Here is a 17426-nt window from a genome sequence, read left to right as displayed (position 1 = left end):
GAGAGGGTCTACATCCCGATAGCGCGGCCCCAGCATAACCGGATCACAAGATCGCATCTGGCACGTTCTCATTCGCCAGAAGGAAGTTACGTGATCTCTGAGCTGTGACGTAATGTTTTCGGTTACGGCGGGCGTACTACAGCTGCTATGCTATTACAGGGAAGGGCCCTACTTAGGGCAAGAACACTGAGCAATATTTTCTCTTATTGAACGTGAATTCCTTATCACAAGTTACGAGTGGCATTTCCACCAAGTGCGACCGTTCCTACAGGTACCTGCCTAGAGTAGGCATAAGAGAGCACCTTTTTATACAGTAGGCTAGGCACAGGAGTTGGTCAAAAGTTCACAGGCCGCCGCAGGGTCTGCTTTTGAGACTATTTAGAGGGGGGGGGGGGGGGTATATTTGCGAGACTTTCGAAGACGAAAATCTCCGGGTGCTAACGAGGAGTCTCATCTACACTCATGAAGAATTTAGTAGCTCCACTGTCGCCCCGAATATATATTTCTCTAAAAGCAAACCCTGCGGTCTCGAAACTTGTTTAGTAAACAACTCTATTTATTCCGAGTGCAGGTATACTAACAAAATGATCAATCATGTTCTTGTTGCTATGCGCGCTTATTAAAAGCATCCTAGCCGTTACGGCCTCCGCTCATGCGTTCTTTTTCGCTCACCTATTCCCCGCTACCTTTTCATTCCTTTTTTTTTTTTTTGTGGGAAGCCGCGACATCAGATACCCTTCCGACGGCTCCGGAAAAGCCCCCGTACTCACGATATATTGCCTGTAAACGTATCTAGAAGCGATACAGGATTACACAAAGGGAATAAAGTTGCAACAACCATACTGTAATTAATATAACTAATGTAAAAAAACAGTTATGAATGTAACTAATACAGTTTCATAGTTTCGTAGTATTTTTTGAGTAAGCTTAGCCGCTAAAGTATGTGAGACCGGTGGGATGCGATGTACAGTTATCTCTGCTTTTTTAAGCAGGGGCAGCTGCTGTTGGAGAAATTACGGGCCGAGAGTATAGCGAGGCACAGTCGCGAAGTCACGAAAGTTTTGTTGCTCTTTGTAAAGCGTACAATCTGTAGAAAATTAGAACAAATTGTAGCTAGCACTCCCCATGTACAGAAGTGCAGCATAGTGTTCGCTCCAACTTTTCAACTAAGCCATAACTTTTTTTTTTTTTTGTCCCGGTTTGCTTGTCCCGGTTTGCAGGCTGGCTGAGAGGGAGGAGGCAGCCATCATTCCGCTGATCACATCCGGCTACAACAGGGTGAGCGCTTTCGTCATTTTCGTCTTTCTAGAGCTAGCTTCGGAGGCGACACCATCATTTCTGTGCTTTTCCGCAACTACTAGCACGGTGCCGTGCAGGCATGTCACGCCCCCCCCCCCCCCTCTCTCTATCCACAGTGGTTCCTGGAGTCGTGCTCACCGGGCGTCTGCCTGAACGAGATGGTCCAGATCGAGCACAACGACCTGATCAACCTGTGGAAGCTCATGGCCTCCGAGGCACTCTTCTCCGCGCTGCAGTCTGCTCGAGACGGCATCATTGTCACGGGACCCAAGCACGAGATTCAGGTGGAAAGGCATTTTCGCAGCCTTGCATCTTTACTGTCGTGCAGGCCCTTTCCCGATGTTCACAAACAATCGCGAAAACTGTCGCCCTGTGAGACAGTGACCTAGAGAAAAATAATGGCAATTTGGGCTTTGGTGTCCGTCACGTGCATTGTTTCGATCTGTAGCACTGTCGCAATTTCAGCCTATTCTCGTGGTCTCATACTTGTTGCAATAGCCGCACTTAATCGGTTGATCGCACAGGGGCAGGATTCTCAAAAAGCTATCGAGACACTTAAGTCGCTTTAAAGGGACATTGAGGAGAAATCGAAGTTTGCTTGCATAGATAGAATACCAGCTCGTGATCAAAAAAACATCACTCTTGCTGAAAACAAAGCTCTTGTAAGGTAGTAAAAAGCACGAACTATAATACAGGTACCGCCGTCACAGGCAAATCTCGCAGGTACAAGCGTGATGACGAATTAGGCGAAAAGGAGCCACGAATTTCATGACAGACGTACATGAAGGTTACGCGTCTGATCGATACTGAAGTTTTCTTTTAAAACCGCTAGTGCACTTTTATTCCACGAGAAATACAGAAAAATGACAAACTTAATGTTGGAAGCCAAAGAAAACCTGCAATTGGCTGCGCAACAGGCGGCCAGCTGAGTTTCGGTATGTTTTGGGGTGCCTCGCGGCTATGCGCTTCGCGTGCCCACGTGTTTTTATTTTTGACATGCCTCGATTTACAAGAGCAGAGCACCAGATCTCCTCCAAGTGATTTTCTAAGTGCTCCTCGGACAAAGTTCATGCAACGGCACGCATCTGCGACAAGGAAAACAACTGTGGATAGCTAATGTTCCTCGCACCTCCATGTAAGCAAATGCACCACTCGGCGTGTTCGCTTCGTCAACGTACCAAGACAATAAGCTGCACAGTCAGCCCCACTTGGATTATTATAACGGAATTTAAATATGCCCGCATGTAACAATCTCTACACATCAGTCGTGACGGTGGCTCTTCGGTGACCGCGACGCTGCATACTGTTCGGCGCTCAGACTCTCCTGCCAGACCCGCCGCCTCAGCTCTCAAGCATCGCACGCTGTGGGGGGTTTGAGGTCCCCGAAGTGCAGGCCGCAGTTCCCCGTCAGAACTTCTTTGCCGGAATCGGGAACGGGACTCATCGTAACGTTGGCGAAAACGTGAACGAAGCGACAACGTCTGATGGAGGCCTTCAAGCCTTCAACGTCCGGCCGGCTGTGATACTGATTTCGGCTGCAGCGCAGCGCTCGGCGCCTGCAATCACGGAGTCCGCGTTTCCGCCAGTTTACGTCATTTCCCCCCTATTTCTTCATCAGATAGCCCCGAGTTTGAATCAGAGCGGCGCCAAAAAATTTTACAACTTCGAATCAAAATCTCTTAGCAATAAATGCATCTTTCGCTGCCGGACAAGCGGCAACAAAGCCACGAAATGCCGAACTATCGGATTTTACTAACAAAAAGATATTGGTACTATTGTCCCCAATGTCCCTTTAAAAATGGAATGCGATAGCATTAGTCCCCAAATTTGTCGGAGCTTCTGTTGGAACTTCACTCCGTCCGTCCGTCCGTCCGTCCGTCCGTCCGTCCGTCCGTCCGTCTGTCTGTCTGTCTGTCTGTCTGTCTGTCTGTCTGTCTGTCTGTCTGTCTGTCTGTCTGTCTGTCTGTCTGTCTGTCTGTCTGTCTGTCTGTCTGTCTGTCTGTCTGTCTGTCTGTCTGTCTGTCTGTCTGTCTGTCTGTCTGTCCGTCCGTCCGTCCGTCCGTCCGTCCGTCCGTCCGTCCGTCCGTCCGTCCGTCCGTCCGTCCGTCCGTCCGTCCGTCTGTCTGTCTGTCTGTCTGTCTGTCTGTCTGTCTGTCTGTCTGTCTGTCTGTCTGTCTGTCTGTCTGCGTGCGTGCGCGCGCGCGCCAGTTCTTTCGAAATTGTCGGTCCATCAGCTGCCATATTCGGACTACTAGCTGCAATAGCTGGTACCCGCTATGCTTTGAAGGTGCCGACATTTGCATGTATCACAGTTTATTATGGTTTTTGATTTCGATTATCTGTCTAGGTTGCCATCTAGAAACTAAGTTGCTCACAACACGTTATGACGTCACAACGTCACTTGAGCTCTCTCTGCCAAGCATTAATTTATTTACCACCTGCCACGGTGGACAGGTTGTGACACACGGCACAAAGTCACGTGACCTCTCTCTATTGGGGTGGCCCATCAGGGAAGGCTGTGATGACGTGACAAGGTAACTTGCCCTCTCTTGACCAACCGGACATCGGCGGGGTTTTCATGAGCAACTATAATGCTATAGCATCAATGTGCTGGCTAGTAGTAACGGCGCGTGATTCTAAACTGCCATTGCAGAGCACAGAGCCCAGTGTCCAGTAGGTAACGAACCGTTCTAGCTTTGAGAAACCGGGCTCTCGTTAATCCCTGTAGCTTCACAGTGCTGCATGCTTCTAGTGGGTCTCATTATACACTCTAGATAGGACCAAGAAAAAGTTCTCGTCCCTTAAGGTCTAACTGCACAGCCGCATCCATTGGTCTAACAGCTTTGAAGTAATTGTTCCTTAGCTGCACATGACACGCATTACTCGCAGCTATTTCCCCCCACGGGAACGCAAACACTGGCGCGGCCTGTATGCTTGCACTGCTTCACTTTAAGCCACAAATACTAGAAGGGACACAATGTTTAGTCCTTGGGCAGAGGAATCACCAGTTTGCCACGGCACGGACGAAATGTTTCTCGTGAAAACTAAGTGGGGCAATCAGTCTGTTTTTGCAAGGTGTGTCGGGCTTCTGCGACTGCGCAGTTCATGAACAGTGCTGCTGAGAGGCTGGTGGGCTACACCGTGGAGGAGATGCTGGGCATGGACGCCCAGGAGCTTCACCGCAAGGACTCGCTGAACGCTGACGTCGCCGGGAGCATCAGCACGCAGCTTGAAAGCGGCAAGGAGTGGAAGGGCACCCTGTTCCACAAGCGAAAGAGTGGAGAGTGCGTCCCCGTAGTCAGCAAGATCGCCCCTGTGGACATAAACATCACTGGGTAGGGATTGCTTCGGCTGCTGATTAGCCCTTAAATGTGCAAATTATGAACAGGTCGAAGAAAAAAAAATTACTTCTACATTACGTTATCTACTTGACCCCCATTGGAAAGCCAATATCCAAAGTTTGCTAGCGCAGCGAAAGTTCGAGAAATCGGTACGTCGCCAGTTAGCAGCAATTCATCATCATAATCATAATCAGCCTGACTACACCCACTGCAGGGCAAAGGCCTCTCCCATGTCTTTCCAATTAACCCTGTCCTCTGTCAGTTGCGCCCACCCTATGCCTGCAGACTTCTTAATCTCATCCGTCCACCTAACCTTCTGCCGCCCCCTGCTACACTTGCTTTCTCTTGGAATTCACTCCGCTACCCTTAAGGACCATCGGTTATCTTGCCTTCGCATTACATGCCCTGACCAAGCCCATTTCTTCCTCTTGATTTCGATTAGGATGTCATTAACACGCGTTTGTTAATGTTAATGTTAGTCCGAGCTGCGTGAAAGACCAGCTCGATGGCCTCGAACCAACTGAAAGACCCAGATACATTAAACAATTTTGACCACAAAATTGTTGGAAAGTGAAAGACGAGAAATTGTTGTACTCTTCTAGAGGTTGCACACTGGCGGCCCCTTTTTTGTCTCACAGAATTCTCACCGTGACGACGCACTTTAACAAAAAATTCTAGCTACAAAGAACATGTTTGTATTACAACAATTTTATGCAAGTTCCACGTTGTACTGTGTAGGCGGCGTCCAAACGGTATGTCGCGATTTCGCGGCACTGCACTACAATGGTTTAAGACATAACCTCTTTAGCGAATGACTGGTCGTCACTGTCTCACACAGGAAGCAAGACTACGTTGTGTACGTCAAGGAATACCCTTTCTTTATGGACAAGCCGTTCCCGCTGGATGGCGGTAAGCTCCCCGGCGTGCACGGGGCTGGGCATGCTAGAAGATCTTCGCAATAGCGACTGCAGCGGCATTACGAATGATAAAGTGTGGCACTGCAGGAGCTGTCACAGCGGCAAGTAAGAAACGATGGTAAATTTGTCCACCAGCTGCCGGCTGCCAAGACGGACCAGTTGTATCTGGCCTTGCGAGAGAGAACGGTGAAAGTACTATTAATCTCGTAGGACTGCACTGGCCTAGAGCTCGTTTAAATACCATTGATACTAAGTAACCACCCTTAGCAATGATAATTGTTTAAGGATCTTACTGCATATCTGGCACAGAAGGGTTTTCACCATGCCTTTTGTACAGGATGTCATAAATATCTGACATTCCAGAAAAACCCAGTGATATTCCATTCGGAAAATTTGACGAGGAGGGATCCTCATGGGTTTTCAGGGCGCTTTAAGAACAGATTTTCTCGTTTGCTTCCAAGTTTCTGGATTTTACAAATTTTCGCAGGGAAAAAGGGGCCAGAAATAGGGAAATTTCTGTTACAGCATGCAGCATCATTGTAAACTCCGCATGAAAATTTCCGGGAGTTAATGCAGCCTTTTCCTCTCTACCAACAGTTCGTATGAGCAGGCGGCAGTCGTTTGCGAAGTCCAACCTGATGGCGATTGATGCACCCATAACTAAGGCAAGTACTCCGAACTATCCGCAGCCAGAAGGAAACCTCATACGCTATTAAATATCCATCGAGTCGCCACCAACGTTGAGTGTCCAAATAGCGAAACTGCATTTAAGAGCGGCATTTTAATGCGCGTGGTTATGCAGATTGAACCGCTGAGCAACCTTACGCACTTCAATAGGGCCTTGTGCACGGATTCTATAGGAAATATTGACCCAGAAGCACTTTGAGCTCATATTAAATGTTCTATAACTTTTCGTCTAATTTTTTTATTTTTACGACTGCAAGGTTTGTTTTCAATGACTTTTTTAGCGTAGCGCTGCCAGTCCTCGCGACCGCCAAACGCACCTCTCACCTCTGCAGGACAGAATACAGGGAGATTTCAGAGAGGGTCAGTAGCGCTGCTTTGTTCTGGCCGTTGCAGGTCCTCAACATGCTGGTGGCGACTCAAGAGAACAACTTGCCGCCAGTAGCGGCCCAGCAGATTGAGCGTGTTGTCGACATCCTTCGCTCCACCGATCTGTTCAACCCGCGACTGGGCGTAGGCCAGGCGAAAGGCGATGAGCAGCCGTCATCGGACCAGGTTCCGCCACTTGCCAACGTGCGTTTCTACTCCGCCTCCCCGTGGCCCTTTTTGCTGTTTTACTGCCGCAGAACGCCTTTAGATGTCCACAGTGCTAACGAAGGACGCTAGCGCGTTTCTGATATTAGAGAGTTAGAGGGTTATAGCATAGCGCGATCCGCTACCGGGATCGCTTTCGCGAGGTGCCACTGCGCGTGCGCAGAACGCCATGGGGGCGCCAGATGGCGCCACGTTCCCGTCAGCTGTAGGGTGCCTCGATGCCAGCGCCGACGGCGCAGCGCTGGCATCGAGGCACCCTAGTCAGCTGCGTGTGCGCCTACCGCGTCGGGAAAGTCGGGACCAATCAGCGCGTATGTAGTGGTGCCCCGCCGAAGAGGAACACGGTAGCGGATCGTGCACCGCGCTATGCTATGTAGCTCTCTATTTTGTTCACAGCGCTCTTTCGAATTACAAATAAGTTATCGGCTAGCTATCATGCACAACCAGCGCAAGCCGACATGCAGTGATGACTAGCACGCGCTTCATTTTATTCGAGAAAAGAGCTAGTTTTACACGCTGCTCTCTCATCTCTTTATTCCGTGGCTGTGGCCAGTGATTCTATTGCGCACTAGATTTTAGAGTTAACTTTTTCGTCCAAAAGCGACGCAAGACATTAAAACATTATAACCAGAACAGCGCGCTCTAAGACACGGACACGAAGGGAGACACGACACACACGAGCGCTGACTTTTAACTGGTGTTTATTGTTTGGAACGAGGCATATATACAGTTCCAACAACACAAGGAAACCAAACCATCCATTCATAGATTCATAGTCAATTCATGCATGTCGCACTGAACAAGGATGATAACAACATTATCATTTTCCCTTCGATAAAAATGCCAATTCTTTAGGACTGATTGATAAAGAGGGGCTACTGACGCATGCGTCATTAGACCAGGCGATGTGCGCTGCTTCGATTATTTCGCGTGTTAATTGGTCACTGTGTTTACTTCAAATTTGTGTGCTAGTGAAGTCAGGGTGGCAAGTTTTGCTTCCACAGTCTCTACAATGGATCCCGAGATGCCCTTTTACTGTGTTATGCACGTTATTGTGCTCCTTCAGGCGTTCATTGAGGCATCTCCCCGTCTGACCCACATACAGCTTGCCGCATGACAAGGGAATGGCATACACTACACCTTCTTCACATGATACGAATTGATTTTCATGCTTGATGTCGCAATTTCTGGGAACGTATTCAGTGTTAACCATTTTGCACATCTTCCCAAGCTTATCCGGAGCCGAAAACATAACCTTTACACGTGCTCCATTCGCTATCTTTTTTAGTCTGTGGGAGAATTGATGAATGTAAGGCACAACAGTAGATTTTTATTTTTTCTTCCGCGTCTCTGCCTGCTCCCCTTTTCCATTTTTGCTTAAACTACTGAGAATAGATTCGGACACTGATACTAGTAGCTGCTTGGGATAACCAGCCTTAACGAGCCGATCAGTTTGGAGAAGGAAACTATCTTGCATGGAGTGCATGCAAGATTTGTTAAGCGCGTTGTGGTAGCATGACTTCGCCACGGCACGTTTTACCAGCTTAGAATGAGATGACATAAAAGAGAGCAATGGTTTACCAACACATGTGATGGTGCATTAATCTGAGTTTGAGGTCTAAAAATTGAATCACATTGTTTTCTGGCACTTCAGTAGTTAGTATGAGGGGGTGAAGGCACTCAACAAAGTTAGCTTTGATATGCGTAAAGACTGCGTCAAATTCTTCCACATTAGAGTCTATAAGAACAAGAAAGTCATCAACATAGCGAAAACATTGTACAACCTTTGACCCTTTCAATTTTTCCTGAAGCCTTCTACCCTTTTGTGCTAACAACAAGTCACTAAGCACGGGAGCTATGCATGACCCGATGCAAACTCCTCGTTTTTTGCAGGTAAAACTTGCCATCCCAGGAAATAAAGGTAGAAGTTAAATACACTTGAAGTAGTTCTGAAAAGCCCTCGGCGGATATCCCGTTCTCGTTTTGGAATTCAATTAATCCTTGCTGGTCAATACATTCTGCTAAGCACGCGAAAAGCTCATCATGTGGTAGTGAATAATATAAGTCATTGACGTCAAAAGAGCAGGCCTTCAGTCCTTTGTTCTTGTTAGTTTCTAAAAACTGGATTACATCCTGCGAATTTTTTACCTGGAAAGGATCGTCCAACGTAAGCGAATTTAAGATCTTGTTTAGAAAAACGGCTACAGTTTTCTGCCAGGTGCCTCTCTCAGATACGATCACACGAAACGGACATTCTGGTTTGTGGGTTTTTGCGCTAAAAAACATTTGTAAACTAAGTCCTTTACTTTTATCGGCTCTTTTCGTTAACAGTTCAAGTTTAAGTTTTTTGCACACTCTCTTGGCCTTAGCTTTAATTCTTTTCAGGTTAAGGTTCTTGGCCACAGCATCCGTTTTAACATTAAAACACACACACACACACACACACACACACACACACACACACACACACACACACACACACACACACACACACGCACGCACGCACGCACGCACGCACGCACGCACGCACGCACGCGCGCGCGCGCACACACACACACACACACACACACACACACGCGCGCGCGCGCGCGCACACACACACACACACACACACACACACACACACACACACACACACACACACACACACACACACACACACACACACACACACACACACACACACACACACACACACACACACACACACACACACACACACACACACACACACACACACACACACACACACACACACACACACACACACACACACACACACACACACACACACACACACACACACACACACACACACACACACACACACACACACACACACACACACACACACACACACACACACACACACACACACACACACACACACACACACACACACACACACACACACACACACACACACACACACACACACACACACACACACACACACACACACACACACACACACACACACACACACACACACACACACACACACACACACACACACACACACACACACACACACACACACACACACACACACACACACACACACACACACACACACACACACACACACACACACACACACACACACACACACACACACACACACACACACACACACACACACACACACACACACACAGAGCTAGTGTCAAATATTTGCGTGGTTAGGCATACGATGTTTTTACGCATCCGACGAATACGATTCGTCTTCTAAAATTTTCTTACCTGCTCAAAGGTGACAGCTGACGCACTGCGATAGCGCATGTCGGTCATCACTGCTTGATTTGTCCTGCGCATGCGTGTAACATAGCCAGGTGGTTACCACGAATCTGTGCTGCAGGCATTGGCAGCTTCGTACTTGCGCAATATCCCCATTGATTTTTCGGAGAAGCCTCCACTAGGGCGCAAAGCCCCGCCACAGTTGAAGCCATAGATGTGGCCATGGCTATTAAACACCAAGAGAAACTCGCTAAAACGGCCACACAGAATACGCACAGGATACCATTGCACGCACCGTCATGGCGCGCCAAGTTGCTCACGCTCGTACCTCCGTCTCTCAAGTCAAGCAGAAGGCCAATTACGACCACCGACATCGGGCCGTCCACTTCTTCCCATGATCCCTCGTCCTCTTGTGGTGTTCCTCTCGCCGCGTTGGACTCTGAAAAGCTGCTGCCCCGATACACCGGCCCTTATCGAGTCCTCCGCAAGGTGACCGACTTCATGTACTAAATTAGTCCTGTATCTTCTGCTATGTCGTTCATGAGGCTCGGCTTAAATCATACCATGCCCCTGATACGTCTTCTCCTTAGCACCGGGGCGGTGCTTTTGCCGACGAGGATTATGTTACGGTCGTAGGCTTGGACAAAGAAGATGACGAAGCATAGTGCTTGTGGGCGGTGGACGAGGATGTCGAAGTGTATTCGGGCGCTGGCTCTCATTGTATGCCTCCTTGGCTGTCTATTTCTGTATACATTGAGGCGAAAGCCTTTAATGGCTCATACTCGCGGCGTCCGACCGTCCGTCCGTTCGTGCCCTGGAACGGTGCCAGCTGTGGCCTCCCCCCCCCTCCCACTCTCTCAGCAATCACGTGATGTCACAGCGGCGTATAGCAACAGTTGCGCCGCCACAGTGATGGCCTCTCCCCCTTACACTCTCTCAGAAATCACGTGATGGCACAGTGGCACGCGCGGCAACGCTCCTTCGTCAGACGTCTCGTTGCAGCAGTCGAGTTGCTCCCAAGCGGCACGGTGATTATTCCACGGCAAGCGGTTCGGAGAAGCGCAACAAGAGCGTGGATTCCCCCGATACCAAACGCCAGAAGAATGAGCGAATGCGCATGGCATAGTCAGTCGAATGGGCACAGGCTTTCGCTGAACACACTTTTGAATTTACAAAGTGTCCTTCAATTTTTTAATTTCCTTCTGTAAATATATATTTCTGGCCGTTACATTATGTAAACGAAATAGCCAACGAAGCTAGTTTTTGGGCGGCTATCACTCATGAGTGTTGAATGATTGCCGCGAATGATTAACGTTATTGGTATCGGAACTAAACCTTGAGCGATGGAAACGTGAGAAACTTTCGCGATTCTCGCACAAGATTTTGCATTTCCAAAAGCAGTGGCTGTGGCAGTGGTTTCGGCAACGACGAGCTTACTAAACATTGCTGTTTCTTCTTACAGTTCTGCGAGCGATGCGTCGGCTGGGCTGCATCAGGACGACAATACACCTGGACCGCCGGCTGATATCCTCGCCGCTTTAGATTGATGCGCCTGCGCCTTCGTCGGCTGGTCCATCTCCATTGGACATGCGCGAATCCGGAAGCCGCGCAATAAAAGCTCGGACGCTGCTGGCGGGATATCACTTTGTGGCAGTTGTTGCAGCAGCGACAAGCTTGCTAAGCACTCCTGTTTTTTTCGTACAGTTCTACTACCGATGCGTCGACTTGGCTGCACTGAAGGACAGCACACGTGGACCGCCGGATGATATCTACACTCAAGGCCGCCCCCCCCCGCCCATCGCTTTAGATTGATGCGCCTTCGCCACCTGGTCCATCTCCACTGGGCCTGCGCAAATCCGGCAGCCGCGCTATAAAAGCTCGGACGCGGCCGACGGGACCTCACTTCGCTACAGTGGTTGTTGTAACGACCAGCCCACTAAGAACTTCTGTTTCTTCGTACAGGTTGGAACCTTTTCTTTACCCTTAAACAATTGGCCTTCTCCCGCAACTGCTGCCATTTTTGCCACGCCTACCTTAGCTGAACTAGCTAGGTGGATTGAAGCTCTGGACAATGCCTTTCAGGGCCAGTTGTACGCTGAGGTTGACAAGGTTGTCTCAACAGCACTTGCTAAGCTCGATGCTGATGCTTATTTGGTTATTTTCAATTGAAAAAAAAATTGATGGTATGACTTTCAGTATAACTTTCCTGAACGAGTCTTTTGAAACTATGAAAGCCGAGAATGCTGAGCTGAAGGCTGTCAATAAATGCTTGAGTGCACGAAACAAAAACCTTCAAAAACGTGTAAGTTACCTCGCGCAAAAGCAAAATAGAAACCAAGGAAGGGTATTCCGTGCACCAAGGGCGAAGATTGCATTACCATCCTGGAAACAGTTAGCACAAAGATTAGATGCCTTGTTACCGCCAAATAAGTTGACGCGATACACCGGGTTTTCGCAAGAAATGATTTTGAAAACCTAATAGCCCATTTCACTCGCCAGCAAGAGGGCTGAATTTATCAAGGCAGTTCGAAAGACCTGGCTACAGACTGCTGATAGTTGCTTCCAATCTAATCAGTCAACAGCAATCTCCGTCAACGGCCATCTGACACAAGAAAACAAACTTCTCTTGGCAAAGGCACTGGAACTGAAAAAAAAAGCGAGAAATGACAGTTACTCTGGACTGTTTGCATGATCAAAGCCAGAAAGTTTACTGATAGCCATGTTTTCTAATCCGCAAAGAGTCTGATGTATTTGAATATGCAATTCTCTACTATTATGCCTCTTACATTTCAACCAACGACCATACCTTTTTTTTTCACAATCGCACCATTCCGCTATTCATTTCAACTCGTTTAGCCTACACATACATCGCATCCAATTTCAAGCGCTCTTATTGTCAGTACGTCACTGGTTTTCCATCGTCTGTGTATCTGAGACTTGGCTTGATCAGTGACCGTGACTGAAATCTTTACGGCTTTGCACCATATTCTGCTGAGTACTGCCATCGCACATCATGCTGCTACGATGGTTCGGCCATTTTGTTCTGTCAGGAATACGTGATTTTAACAGAAATCTTCTGAACGGTTCACTTGCAATTAACTGCCTTAGTGGCTACGGCTTTGAATCTTTAATCAATCAACCTACAAGCTCTGTTAACGACTCGGGTACTCTCATTGACCATGCTCTAACTAATCTTCTCTCACTCCCGGATACTGTTATTTTTCGTACCAGAAACACTCGACCAGCAATCACAGTTGGATTCAAACAACGTTCTTCTGGGAATCAAATCTAGTTCCTCTTTGGATTTGTTTAAGCGCTCATATCGATCTTTTATTATTCAGTCATCCAATTCTAACATCTAACGAAACATTTCGCTCTGTAAATTTACTACCTCACAATTTAACTACTGTGCATTTTTTTTCATTTCTAATAGTATTTGTAAGCCACCGCGGTGGCTGAGTGGTTATGGTGCTCGGCTGCTGGCTCGAAAGACGCGGGTTCGATCCCGGCCGCGGCGGTCGAATTTCGATGGAGGCGAAATTCTAGAGGTCCGTGTACTGTGCGATGTCAGTGCACGTTAAAGAACCCCAGGTGGTCGAAATTCCCGGAACCCTTCACTACGGCGTCTCTCATAGCCTGAGTCGCTTTGGGACGTTAAACCCCTATAAACCAAACCTAATAGTATTTGTGCAGTGTTTACTAGTGTCCTGTTCAAGTATTATTTTTACTCATCACTGTTTTTGTTTTTCATTTTTGCAATGTTTCTACTCGTGTTGTTCTTATTAAGACTGTTTAGATTGAGGTTACTCTTAATTTTCAGCTCTTAAAGCTTACTGTCTTTTCTCTTGCGTTATTGATGAAGTTCACTAGTCACCGACCATGGTCAAATGACGTTTCGGGAGCGCTACGGCTCCCTTGTTCACAAGGGAGCCATCATCTGTCATTTGTTTTTGACCATGGTCAGTGACCAGTGAACTTCATCAGCCAGATTCTTGACCAGACGGTATGCCGTGAAACCATTGACTACGTCTTGTGTTATATTTGTTATAATACGTTACATCCTAATCAATAAGTAAAAAGGTTGCTTTATTGCTGCTGTAATCTTACTATTCATTTTACTTAGTTCAAGAGTTGCTGATAAGAGTTCCTATTTCTGTACTTATTTCATATGTATCTACTAATCTTATGCGTCCAATAAACTTTAAACTTTCTACCTTGCAGATCCCACAGAGGCCAACAGGTGTCCGGCGGCTGTCCCACGAAGTGATGCTGAGAAGAGGTACTCTGTTTTTTGTGCCCTTTCGCACTACCTTTTTGCTTGCGCATGCGGAGGACGCTGCCTTCACACACTTGGCTTGCGGCTGTATCGCTTGCAGTGAGCCCGGCGAGCCCGTTGGCCACTGGCGTGGTCCCGGACCTGGACAACCCGCCACCCAAAATTGCCGAGCTCCTGGAGACAGACGTCAAGTGGGAGTTTGACATCATCGAACTGGAGGTGCTCTCGGGACGAAAGTGCGTACTGGCGCCAGGGAGAGGTCTGCGGCCGAAGCATTGGTTCGGTGTTTGCGCTTCCCATTGTTTCCCACTGTTCTCACGCTTCCAACGTGTTCAACAATACATGAAGTAACAAAAGGAAGAAAATCTTGCGTGGACCGCTTGTGGCGCGATTTTATTATCAAATTATGAATTAAAAAATTATAGAAGTAAACAATTATAATGAATGTAAGTTTATTCAGAAAGAAAAGATACAAACAAGGTGGTCTGTTTACGAGGCTGAGAAAAAGGCACGGATGCCTGACTAGTGTCAGTCCCGTTGAGCATTACGCACTAGCGTACGGTGCAAGAAAAAAACATGGATTGAAATACTGAAACAGAGGGTAAAAGCGATGCATATTACACGGGCACTGAAAACAGAACGCAATAAGGAGTAAAAAAAAGATAAGGCACCGAAGGCAGAATGCGATAAGGAAATAGTTTCTTGTAAAGCGACAACAAATACACGTTGACCCTTTTCTTGTAGACTTTAAACTACTATGCTATGGATGATTACTATGGACGATGACTCTTTTACAGTGAAGGTAATAGCAGGATGGCGATTTAGAAAATCTGCTACAATAAATGATAGCGTTTGTGCGTATCTTGCCCTTGTTGTAAGTAGCGCGTATTATAGTCGTGTTCCTTCGGAAGGTATTTTATAAAAAAGAGTCCTTCTTTAAGCTTTAATTATTTCTTGGAGGATGGCAATGGCAGTTTTTTTATGTATTATCTTTGATGCCCCACTAAGACCTCTGTATTTTAAAACTCCGTTGTAAATTAGAAAAGTTTACTTCAGTAAATGTAAAAAAAAAGCGTTTTACTCAGAAAACAGGAAAACTAGCGGTCATTGTCTGCAGTGTTGTTCACAGCGGCATGGTGTGTATCGGGCTTCGACTCTCTTTGGGCGCTTTGTGCAATGGAAACCAGATCAGCTTAAATTTCGTGTCTTGCTTGGATACAACGAAGCAGTTTCATTGAATAAAGAAATTTGGCGCTTACTTAGCCTCGTTATAACACTGTGTAAAATTGAGTAGTATGGTTCAATGGCGTGCACTTGTTAAGCGCGGCTCGCGTGTGACCCTGACCAGCTTTGCCTCCCCGTGCGAATTAGTAGCAAAACGAAAGCCATCGAGGCTATTGGTGATTCATGGTGCAAGGCATCAAATCGGCGAAAGAGAAACCGCACAACGAATTTTGAAGCGAAAGCTTCACTGCCCTAGGTAGAGCCGCGCTTCGCGTGGCACTAAATTTGACCTTCACCGAGTTAGAGGTCATGTATGGCTATAAGTCGCACCACAGCTAAGCCCTTCAGCCTAACCTTGTTGACCATCTTGGTGTCGCACCACATGGGCATGACCTTTGACCTTTGGGTGACCTTTAAGTCTTGTGTTAGGGAAAGAGGAGGGGTTCATGTGATTAGTCGCGTGGATGACGTCACGCAACCATTGTTGTGAAGCTTTTGCTGAATACCATGTTTAACTATGCTAAACCCTTGCCAATTTTTTTTTCTGCAGGCCACTCATCTGGTTGGGCATGTCCCTGTTCACCAAGCTGGACGTTCGCGCTAGCCTGGAGTGCGACGACGCCACCATGCGCAACTGGCTGCAGCTGGTTGAGTCGCACTACCTCGACAATCCGTACCACAACTCGACGCACGCCGGCGACGTCATGCAGGCAACCGCCTACTTCCTGCTCAAGCTGCGCAAGAAGGTGCGCCATGTGACGAGATTAATTGTAGTTTGGACTCTCAAAGCTCCTTTCTCGTCTTCGAACATTCCGAACTGTCACGCCAAATTGCATTATAAGCGTGGTTGTTAGATACCGCTCTTATGCGATGTAGAGTGGCTGCAAGGCGTGTTTATTCAAGTAAGGTACAAATAACTTGGACAGTATTCATGCTGTTGCGAGCGAGCATATGGGCGAATTCTAATGTATGGGGAAAGTAAGAGTGCCTTTTCGAAGGGCCTGTCCTAGAAGCTTATGTGCTCACATGAAAAGCTGCCTTATCTAACGTGCTGGGCAATTTCGTGAGAAATATATTGGAACTATAAGTTCCTAAATAATTGCAGGGATAAGATTAAATATTTCATATTTCAGATCTATAAAGATACATAACGAGCTTGAAAAAAGAAAACTGTACGGAAAAAGTCGCTACACGAAGTAGCCAACCTTATGCAAAGGTTGCTTTAATCTGGCTAATTTTCTCTTATGATTTGTGCCAAGTGCGCCCGATACCTAGAAGCGGAGCTTGATATTGCTGGGGAATCGGAAAACACAATCACTAATTTGATATGTTCTCTTGAGGGCTAGGCAGAAGTGGTTAGTCTTTTTTTCCATTCAGCACTTTGTTTCCTTTTCGTGCAAAAACTTCGAAGATTCATCTGTGATCACTTTCTTCATGAAACCTGCTTCACCTATAAGGACACTGAGGACGAATTGAAGTTGGCATGTATTAGTAGACTGGTGAATTCTAACGACAAATAAGTTACTTCCAGTAAAAACGGAGCTGTTATAAGCTAGAAAAGGCTAAAAGATTTAAGGACGATCAACTCAATCGATGCGGAGGAAATGCGATAGCATGCTTCTTTCACTCACTAATCTAGTGCAGTTCTGATCCTATTTCAACTGCGACTACGCCACTACGCAAAATATGTATCATTCATAGATCGCGACGAGTCCTCATGCCACTACCGGCGCAGTGGCGCAGCGGTTAAATGATGCACCACAGCAGTGGCAGGTGACAGGTAGAAAATAGCAAGAACCAAAATACAGGTATCGCCACCACAGGCCAATCTCGCAAGTACAAGCGTGGCGGCGT

The 17426-nt window shown here is 47.2% G+C and overlaps 1 protein-coding gene across 1 annotated transcript in view; it reads left to right on the top strand.

Moving 5' to 3' along the window:
* LOC144123584 (high affinity cAMP-specific and IBMX-insensitive 3',5'-cyclic phosphodiesterase 8B-like) overlaps window positions 1–17426 on the top strand; it is a 40231-nt gene that overhangs the window by 7829 nt on the left and 14976 nt on the right. The window contains exons 5-13 of the mRNA XM_077656395.1: window positions 1221–1278; window positions 1416–1583; window positions 4402–4634; window positions 5479–5549; window positions 6155–6222; window positions 6638–6814; window positions 14294–14351; window positions 14449–14584; window positions 16123–16318. Coding sequence (XP_077512521.1) covers window positions 1221–1278; window positions 1416–1583; window positions 4402–4634; window positions 5479–5549; window positions 6155–6222; window positions 6638–6814; window positions 14294–14351; window positions 14449–14584; window positions 16123–16318 — 1165 coding nt within the window. The remainder of the gene's footprint in view (window positions 1–1220; window positions 1279–1415; window positions 1584–4401; window positions 4635–5478; window positions 5550–6154; window positions 6223–6637; window positions 6815–14293; window positions 14352–14448; window positions 14585–16122; window positions 16319–17426) is intronic.

This window comes from Amblyomma americanum, chromosome 3, assembly GCF_052857255.1.
Source record: "Amblyomma americanum isolate KBUSLIRL-KWMA chromosome 3, ASM5285725v1, whole genome shotgun sequence".
NCBI lineage: Eukaryota > Metazoa > Arthropoda > Arachnida > Ixodida > Ixodidae > Amblyomma > Amblyomma americanum.
This window is presented reverse-complemented; position numbering and strand designations above follow the sequence as displayed.